The sequence below is a fragment of the Phacochoerus africanus genome, chromosome 8, assembly GCF_016906955.1.
Source record: "Phacochoerus africanus isolate WHEZ1 chromosome 8, ROS_Pafr_v1, whole genome shotgun sequence".
Classification (NCBI taxonomy): Eukaryota; Metazoa; Chordata; class Mammalia; order Artiodactyla; family Suidae; genus Phacochoerus; species Phacochoerus africanus.
In genome coordinates, this window is record NC_062551.1 from 19,917,494 (window position 1) to 19,927,087 (window position 9,594).

Genomic DNA, 9,594 nt, shown 5'->3' on the forward strand with positions numbered 1-9,594 from the left:
GTTTGTACATGGAAGGCATGTTCACAGGCAAGTTATTTGCGACTCTAGGAATTAGCTCACCCTGGGAAGAACAGTTCCTACTCGAGCTGCAAGGCCCCAAGATATCAAAGCCTCATAAAGGACAGAAAATAAAAAACATGATGAATACACATTCCTTTTCCATGAACCCTCTGCTCATGGCTCTATAGCCCAGAATGTCCTTCTTTATGAAGTAAGTTTTGTAGTGCTTCTCTCAACACTCTGCCACCATCCATAGCCCTGACTAACGCCCCCAAGTCTGGTACCACATCCCCTTCCCACCAGACCAGTGATGGCACCTGACAGGCCAAGACATCCCAATCTATGGAATGTCTTGCCACCTATGACCATTGTGGCCTGCCTCAAAAAGAGATGAACTGCCCATCAGATTTCTTCTTTTAAGGATTTAAAATAAAAGCCACAAATGGAGTTAGCCGTTGATGGTAAGGTGAACTGGGAGGTCCTGACATAGACTCAGGACCTCTGCAAGCCACGTGTGCTCCTCCATCACCACCCACATCTACCCTACTATACCTCCTCCGAAAAGTCTATAATAACTGTCAGGGGCTAGTGTTAGAGTGTTGCTTTGTTTTTAATGTTTCAAGATTAACAGAGGTTCTCAGAGACTGACAAACTGTAATAATTAAGCCAGACTGGATCAGGCCTGAGAGGAAGGGCGCAATGGTCTTTTTTAAGGCCCTAAATGTACTGCAAAGTGTTTTTAATTTCATGTAAACATTTAAAAGACCACATAACTCAGTCTAGTGCAGACGCTTCTTGCAGCTTCAAAGGCATTTCCTGCTTCTCTTTGAAGTTCTCACCCTGGGGTACACTGCGGGAAGAAAACTTAGTGCGGATCCACCTACTGCTCCCTCACCACGGAGTTGCGCAAAACCAAATCCGCAGATTTTGTCGATTGCTTCTGCCTGGGAAGACCCGCCTACATCGACTGCTTCTGTCTGGCCCAACCCCGGGCGCGGGAAAAGAGTTTGAATCCTACCAGGTGGCCGCAAGGACCTCCTCAACCTTCAAAATCCTGACCAGCCTCAGACACCGCCACCTCCTCCTCCTTCTACATCCCTGACTCCCCGAGGTCTCCAGAACAACGAGAGTGGAAGCAGAGGAGCTCCAGCCGCCGCCATGTCCGAGGCTTATTTCCGGGTGGAGTCGGGTGCGCTGGGGCCTGAGGAGAACTTTCTTTCCCTGGACGATATCCTGATGTCCCACGAAAAACTCCCGGTGCGCACTGAGATCCCCATGCCGCGCCTCGGCACTTTCTTCCTGGACCGGAGCGGAGGGGCCGAGACTGACAACGCGATCCCTCAGGTAAGCCTTTGGCGCGGATCCCCTAACCAAAAGACTACCACTCCCAGTGGGCCTTGCGGCCCTGGGGCCGCATCGCCGGGCGCGCTGCCTCCTGGGATCTGTAGTTTTAAGGAGGGGCCCGAAAGTGCGCTAAAGGAGTTCCGTCCGCCGATTCCCCGCGCTCCAGAATCCTTCTCCCCATCTACTCTCCGCGACCCTTACGGAAACGAAATTTACACTGAGTCGTTGAGCTCCCTCCAACACTCAGTTTTGAAACCAACCAAATTCAGCAGTGTCTTCTCTCCCCGGCATGTGTTCTTGCTTTAGAATTGGCACCGACTGAATACTTGAGGACCAATGGTTCTGACCACTTTTGCCTTAAAACAAAAGTTTTTGCTCCTGTAGGAGCAAATAATATCGAGGAGCCCCAAGTTGCTAATTTCATTCCTGCATAACGATGACAGTATCACCTACCATTTACTGAGAGTTTTATTGCCAGCATGGATAGGGCAGGGGGAGTATAGTTTTCCGTGTATTAGCCTTTAATTTTTCAACAACCCTACTGTTAAGTGTTGTTACATGGGAGAAAATTGAAGCTCAGAAAGGTTGGGAAACTTGGCCAGGGACTCATTATAAGCGGTGAGCTTGGATTCGATCCTAAGACTGCATGACTTCAAATACGAGTTTGTCCCAGGAACTTGGCTTGTAATGGTTATTTTTGATTTCCTATTTAACCTGAGTTTTGTTTAGAAGGGTGTTTTTGTTTGGTCTGTTTTAATTTTTTTCAAAGTAGGACATATGCAAAGTTTAAAAAGTCAATAGTACCAAAAGATTTATAACAAAACATAGCAGGCCTTGCCTTGCTATGTCCCTTCCCATCTCCACAGTCTATGTTTTTCAGAGTTTCTTCAAGATTCACCTCCGTGTTTCTAAATAATGTTTTAAAGTTTATCTTCATTTTAAAAAAGAATTTAGACATTCTTTATTGACGGAAAACTCAATATGATAGTGAAGGGTTTAATTCTCTTGCACACTGGTAGACAGAGATGTGCCCTACGTACTTTATTCGTATTTCCTTCTTTTTTACCTAACGCCCTATTTCTGTTCCAGGATCCCATCCAGGACAGCACATTGCATTTAGTAGCCATGGGTCCTCAGGCTCCTCATGGCTTTGATAGTTTATCAGACTTTCCTTGGTTTTAATGATCAGGAATTTTGTGAAGTGCTGACCCGCTATTTGGTAGAGTATGTTCCTCATTTGGGATTTGTCTGATGGTTTTCTCATAATTAGACAGTGTTTTGAGGAGGAAGACCATAGAGCATAGAGGTCAAGTGCCCTTTTGCCAGGGTGTATACACCATCAACGTGACTTATCATGGTGATAGGAACCTTGATCACTTAGCTGAGGTGGGTTTGTCAGGATTCTTCACTGTAAATTACTCTTTTCACCCTTTCCACACTGTTCTCTCTGGAAGGAAGTTGTTATGTGCAGCTATGCTTAAGGAATAGGGAATTATGCTCCATTCCTTGAGGGCAGAGTGTCTGCATAAATTATTTAGGATTCTTCTGCATGGGAGATTTGAGTAAAAAGTCACATATTTAATTTCATTCTTAGATATAGGACTATTCAGATTTTCTATTCTTGTGTTACTTTTGATATGTTGGTTTTCCTCCTGCTAGGAATTTGAATATTTAAATGTTTAAATATAGTGGTATAATGTTGCTCAGAACATCCTTTTACTCTTTTTTTTTTTTTTTAATTATAGCCTTTTGCTATTCTTTCTTTTTTTTGTCTTTTTCCCATTTTCTTGGGCTGTTCCCACGGCATATGGAGGTTCCCAGGCTAGGGGTCGAATCAGAGCTGTAGCCGCCGGCCTACGCCACAGCCACAGCAACTCGGGATCCGAGCCTCGTCTGCGACCTACACCGCAGCTCACGGCAACGCTGGATCCTTACCCCAATGAGCAAGGCCAGGGATCGAACTCAAAACCTCATGGTTCCCAGTTGGATCCACTAACCACTCGTTAGATACTGTGCCAGGATGGGAACTCCGCCTTTTACTATTTTTTAAACATCTGTAGAATTATAACTATGTCTGGATTTTTATTCTTTCTATTGAGAAATTATGATCTCTCTCTTTCTTTTTTTTTGGGGGGGGGTCTTTTTAGGGCTGCACCTGAGGCTTATGGAAGTTCCCAGGTTAGGGATTGAATCAGACCTGTATCCCCTGGCCTACGCCACAGCCACAGCAATGGGGGATCCAAGCCCCAATCTGCACCACAGCTCACAGCAACACTGGATCCTTAACCCACTGAGCGAGGCCAAGGATCAACCCGCATCCTCATGAATACTAGTCAGAGTCATTACCCCTGAGCCATAATGGGAACTCCCGTGATCTTTTTCTTAATTAGTCTTACTGGGAGTTTACCAACTGTATTAGTCCCCTTTTTTTTGTTTTGTTTTGTCTTTTTAGGGCTGTACTCACAGCATATGGAGGTTCCCAGGCAAGGGGTCTAATCATAGCTACAGCTGCTGGCCTACCACAGCCACAGTAATGCCAGATCCGAGCAACGTCTGCGACCTACACCACAGCTCACAGCAATGCCAGATCCTTCACCCACTGAGCGAGGCCAGGGATGGAACCTGCAACCTCATGGTTCCTAGTCAGATTCATTTCCGGGCTCCACGATGGGAACTCTTGCATTAGGCTTTTAAAAGAACTAAGTAATGGCTCTGTCAACTTTCTCATTTATACTTTTAGGTCATTAAGTTCTTATCTTAATTAAAGTACTTTCCTTCTACTTTCTTTGGACTTAATTTTCTTTGTTCTCCTAACATTTTGAGATGGGTACGTAGGTCATTGATTTTTCAACTTTATGGTGGGCATTTCTACTAAGCACAGCTTTAACTACATTTCACAAGTTTTAATCTGATTTTCATTTAATCTGATTTTTCATTGTGATTTCTTCTTTGACCCATGGATTATTTAGAAGACTGGTGCTTAGGTCCAAACATTTGGGGATTTTGCTCTGTACATTTTTGGTTTTGATTTCTGGCTTAATTCCCAGTGGTCGAAGAATGTAGTCTGAATCATTTCAGTTTTTCAAAAGTTAACACTTGCTTTAAGCCCCAGCATGAGATCAGTTTAACCTATGTGCCCTTGAAAAGCTCCCGTACTGTGAGGTCATGATCCACAGTACATGATCTCTACCTACAAATGAGGTCGAGTTGGTTATTTATTTTGTTGAGATTGTCTGTTTTCTCACTGATTTTTGTTTGCTACTTCTTATTTATCTCAAGAGATATGTTAAAGTCTCCCACTATAGTTACAGATTTTTCAGTTTCCTCTTAAGACTTCTGTCAGTTTAGACAGATATTTATATTTTTCTTGTGAATTTAATGACCCTTTTGTTATTGTCAAATGTCCCTCTTTTCTCTAGTAATGCTTCTTTCTTTTTTTAATTTTTATTCTGTTGATTTATTTATTTTTCTTTTTAGGGCTGCACCTGATGCATATGGAAGTTCCCAGGCTAGCAGTTGAATCAGAGCTACAGCTGCCTATGCCAAGACACAGCCACACAAGATCCAAGCTGCACTTGCAACCTATGCTGCAGCTTGCGACAATGCTGGATCCTTAACCCACTGAGCAAGGCCAGGTATTGAACCCGTTATCTTCGCAGACACTGTGTTGGGTTCTTAACCCACTGAGCCACAGCAGGATCTCCTCTTGCTTCTTGATTTCTGAGTCTTCTGATGATAGATTCTCCATTTCTATCTGTACAAGGGATCCCAAAGACTAATTCCAGGTTTGATGATTCACTAAGAGGACTCACAAGACACATCAGATAGTCACACTTATGTTTAAATGTGAATACGATGAAAGAATGCAGAGCACAATCAGCAAAGAGAAAGGGTGCATGAGATGCCGTTTGCAGAAAACCAGACAAGTTTCCAAGAGTCCTGTCCCAGTGGACGGGGCTGGACGCAGGACACGCTTAATTCTAACAATGAACATGCATGAAATATTGTCTCCCAGGGAAGCTCATTGGAGAGTCAGCCTCCAAGGTGCTAATTGGGAGCTGGTTAAGTAGGCACCCTCTACCTAGCACATGCCAGCATCAGCCCACACAGTTCGTTTCTTCAAGTCACAGCTACATTGTCTGCGTTTGACCATCCCTCGCCTCAAGCGGCACTGATATTCCCTCAGGCCATGGGCGTTTCCTTTTTTGTCAGGCACGTCTCCCGTGTTACATGTGTTTAAAATCTACGATCCTGTCCCGTGCAGGGCTCCAAGCTTGAGCTCCCTCTGTGGCTAGCAAAAGGACTTTTCGACAACAAGCGGCGGATCCTTTCGGTGGAACTTCCCAAGATCTACCAGGAGGGTTGGAGGACGGTGTTCGGTGCAGATGCCAACGTGGTGGACCTCCACAAAATGGGGCCTCACTTCTATGGGTTCGGCTCCCAGCTCCTGCATTTTGACAGCCCAGAGAATGCAGACATCTCCCAGGCTCTCCTGCAGGCAAGTCATGGCTGTGAAAACCTGTGGCATTGCACACATCTCGGGAGCCAGCCGAGGCAGCCACCAGACTCTTACCCGGGAAAGTGTATGATTTATATCATCAATTTATTATTATTCCAGGCCAGCCTGCAGTTAGACTGTGTTTGCCAATTATATATGCACTTACGTGTGGCTTGTCAGGCACTTTGTGTGTGTGTGTGTTTTAGGGCCACACTCGTGGCATATGAAAGTTCCCAGGCTAGGGGTTGAATCGGAGCTATTGCGGCCGGCCTGCACCACAGCCCCAGCAACTCAGGATCCGAGCCTCGTCTGCCACCTACACCACAGCTCACGGCAACAACAGATCCTTAACCCACTGAGCGAGGCCAGGGATGGAACCTGTGTCCTCATGGATCCTAGTTGGGTTTGTTTCTGGTGAGCCACAGTGGGAACTCCTTGTCTGCCCCTCTTCATATGTGCTTGCTAAGAATTGGGGCCAACAGGAAGTCCTGGCCATCAGAAAGGAGTGATGGTTGATTACAGGTGACAGACACCTAAATACATAGTCCCAGCCTGGCCTCAGGACAGGCCTGAGGATTCCTGTTGGAGATACACCCATCATTTGGTTCCTTGTTCCTCTCCCCTGTTCTGGGGTCACATCCTGTCTTGGCCACGAACTAGCTGTGTGACTCAGACAAGCTCCTTGAGTCCTCTAGGCATCAACTCTGCACCTATAAGATGGAGATGATGATAATGCCAAAATTATAAAGGTGTCGTGAGATTATGCAGTGTCACTAAACTGTGACCACTGTTTTGCATGGACAAAGCAGTGTTATTCATGTGTCACCATCCTTTACAGTATAATCTGACTTGAATGTTCCAAGGTTATTTTTACTCTGTTAATATTAGAAGAAACCATCCTTTCCAGCTCGGGTTTTATTTCCCTGTTTCTAGCTTTACAAGAACTGCTGGCTTAAAACATGTTTGCTCCCTGGACTGTGGAGACACCCTCCCTCAGCCTCCAGGGCTGTTTGGCCTAACATGTCCCAGTGCTGCTTTTAATGTGGGCAGCAAAGGAAAACTTTGTTGCTGTCCTTTCAGACAAAGACCTCAATACCTCGACTGCAGATAGTTGGAGCTGATGAAACTCTTTTGAGCAGAAAGCTGAAAAGGAGGATCCGTCTGTCTTAGGATGTCACGAGAGCATGTTTTAGACTTGGAAGACTGCCCTTTTTTAGTGTGTGACATGTTTTCATTTTGCATCACTGCTTTGACGTGTTGTAGATTAAGGTTGTTGACACAGAAGATGACGCCACCAGGAGGCAGTTGAAGAAACTGCAGCAAAGGCTTGTGGCGTGGACTCAGAGCCCTGTGATAAAATGACACTCGCAGACCCTACGTCTCCCTCCTGCCCTCAGACGGAAGGGGAAAAAAGTAGAAACTGCATTCAGTTAAATCAGGAGGCTTTTCTGGTTGAAACCTGTCTGCACGTGACCACAGTAGGTTTTTTTTTTTTCTTTTTTGGCCGTCCCGAGGCACATGGAGTTCCTGGGCCAGGGATCAGATCCAAGCTGCACTTGCATCCTGGGTTCAGCTGGACAATGCAGGATCCTTAACCCACTGTGCTGGCCAGGGATCAAAACTGCATCCCAACGCTCCCAAGATGCCCCCGATCCCGTTGAGCCATAGCGGGAACTCCCCACAATACATTTTTATGGCCTTTTTTTCTAATAATAACGGGGAGTGCTTTCTGAGGAGCTCGCCATTTGCCGGGTACTCTACACATGTTGCTTCAGTGGATTTTCATCACAGTCCAGACAAGGAGACCAAGACTCGGCCCCTCGCAGTAACTTGCCTGAGCAGCAGTGGAGACTCAGACCAAGTCCTAAACCAGATCTTTCCCTTTCACGCAGTGTGGACGTCCAGGGATTAAAAATGTATCTGATTGCTCGCTCTCTCGCTCTCTCTCTCTCCTTCCTCAGATGTTTATTGGCCGCTTCCGCCGCATCATGGACTCCGCCCAGAACGCTTACAATGAAGACACTTCGGCACTGGTAGCCAGGCTGGACGAAATGGAGAGAGGCTTGTTTCAAACAGGGCAGAAAGGACTGAATGACTTTCAGTGCTGGGAGAAGGGCCAGGCATCTCAGATCACAGCTTCCAACCTTGTTCAGAACTACAAGAAGAGAAAACTCCCTGACATGGAAGACTGAAGGCCGGAAGAACACAGAACTGCTCCCTGTAGACTTCTTCCTCTGTGTGTCTTTGATGGAAGCCCAGCTCGCCTTGTAAAGGGCCAGCATCACGTCCCATCCTGCGGCTTCTCTCCTGCAGGAGTGTTGGGAGGGGTACCATTGGGTGGGGAAAGGATATGCTGCGGGTGTCCCACCTGTTGACCCCCAGCCCAGGCCTGCGTGACCCAGGGGCCCACGGCCAGGGAGAAGTCCAAGCCCTTCACAAATAAGGATCATCAATACCTACGTTGCAATAGAGTTGGAAGTGGGATTCCTCTCGGGAGTGGGGACGGCCTTAGATGTCCAGTTCCACCAGCTCCAAAGCACAGGTGGAAATGGGCCTTCCTCGGCTGCTCACAGAATGTTCTCTTGACCTTCCATGCCTCATCTTCCTCATGGTCCCACAAAGGACAGCCCCCCCAGGATGCTGGGCCTACCTGTAAATATCCCCTTCCACCTGCCTGTGGGGAGTTACCCCAATTTCTAAAAACTGTCGCCAGGAATTAGGAAGGCAAAGGGAAAGGCTGATGAGTGGCATGGTTTTTACTAAAGAGAAGACGTTGCTTTCCTCTTCTGTAGTGACGGGAAAGGGTTAACCTGAGCTTGCTTTGCCTCTGAGATCTTTAGAGCAGTGGCACTGTTCTGCCATTCCCTCCTCGGCAAAGCTGTCAGGGAGTCGTTTGGAATTGCAAAGTAGTTATTAAAGGGTGGTAACCAGCCTGCGTGACATTGAAATCAGGGCTTCAGGGTTGCCTAATGAAGAGGGCTGTTTGAGAAGCTCAGCAGCGTGGCTGTCGTGAGCGTTGTTTTTCTCGTCAATAAATTTCGCAATGTTATGACAGAGAAGATTCCTGACCAGTTACTAAGAATCCATTTAAGCAACCACAAAACCCTTCCCCTGGCGATCAAGGAGGAAACCTCAGGCAGAGTCGGGAACAGCTTTCCTGGGACCCCCTGGGCCTTTCAAGGGGCTCCCCTTCCAACTTCCCACCACTGCCTGTGTCGTTGGAAATTAGGGTTGGGGTTTCAGTCTCCAAATTGTGCCAATGTTGTGAGGCAGACTTAGAATGTCAGAAATGTTTTTTAAATGCCTGTTTTAAGATGGAACTGAGGTTTTTATAATTTGATTTTGGTGCTAAATAAATGATCCACTTTGCCCCTGCATACGTTCTGTCCGAGTTCTATTTCTGTAACTGGAGTCCTGCAGATGATCAGGCAAAGCTATCAGAGAATTTTTGTCTGATTGTATTTGACAGTAATGTCCAAATAAATCCATGTTTTAGCAACTGCTCTTTTGTTTGCACAATACTCATAAATGTCGGGGACGTTCTCCACTGGGATGTGCCGTGTCCTAAAAAAGAGCGACGACTTCCATTACTGGCAGAGCTTTTACGTAGAGTCAGGGCCTGCAAATGAAATTCATTGTCAGCGAGAAGAGCATATTGTTTAATTTTTGGATTCATAGACAGCTTTGTTTGCAAAGTCAATCCTCAGGCTGTTGCCATTTTTTTCTTATTAAAAATTTTGCTCAGCGGCCAC

The 9,594-nt window shown here is 46.2% G+C and overlaps 1 protein-coding gene across 2 annotated transcripts; it reads left to right on the forward strand.

Annotated features, from left to right (window-relative positions):
* Positions 1 to 871: 871 nt before the first annotated feature.
* Positions 872 to 9,219, forward strand: GINS3 (GINS complex subunit 3). Of its 2 annotated transcripts, XM_047792350.1 has the most exons (3): positions 880 to 1,344; positions 5,609 to 5,842; positions 7,804 to 9,219. In XM_047792350.1, the coding sequence occupies exons 1-3, from the start codon at positions 1,159 to 1,161 to the stop codon at positions 8,032 to 8,034; spliced, it is 651 nt and encodes a 216-aa protein (XP_047648306.1). In that variant the 5' UTR covers positions 880 to 1,158; the 3' UTR covers positions 8,035 to 9,219. The 2 variants fall into 2 exon arrangements, with proteins under 2 accessions (XP_047648308.1, XP_047648306.1); XM_047792352.1 differs by lacking the exon at positions 5,609 to 5,842 and having other exon boundaries at positions 872 to 1,344.
* Positions 9,220 to 9,594: the final 375 nt, after the last annotated feature.

What these genes read in the sequence shown, in the direction of transcription:
- GINS3 (XM_047792350.1), top strand. Translation starts at nt 1,159, where the DNA reads ATGTCCGAGGCTTATTTCCGGGTGGAGTCGGGTGCGCTGGGGCCTGAG. An exon ending in CTGACAACGCGATCCCTCAG is followed by an intron (nt 1,345 to 5,608) that starts GTAAGCCTTTGG and finishes TGTCCCGTGCAG; the next exon opens with GGCTCCAAGCTTGAGCTCCC. An exon ending in TCTCCCAGGCTCTCCTGCAG is followed by an intron (nt 5,843 to 7,803) that starts GCAAGTCATGGC and finishes CTCCTTCCTCAG; the next exon opens with ATGTTTATTGGCCGCTTCCG.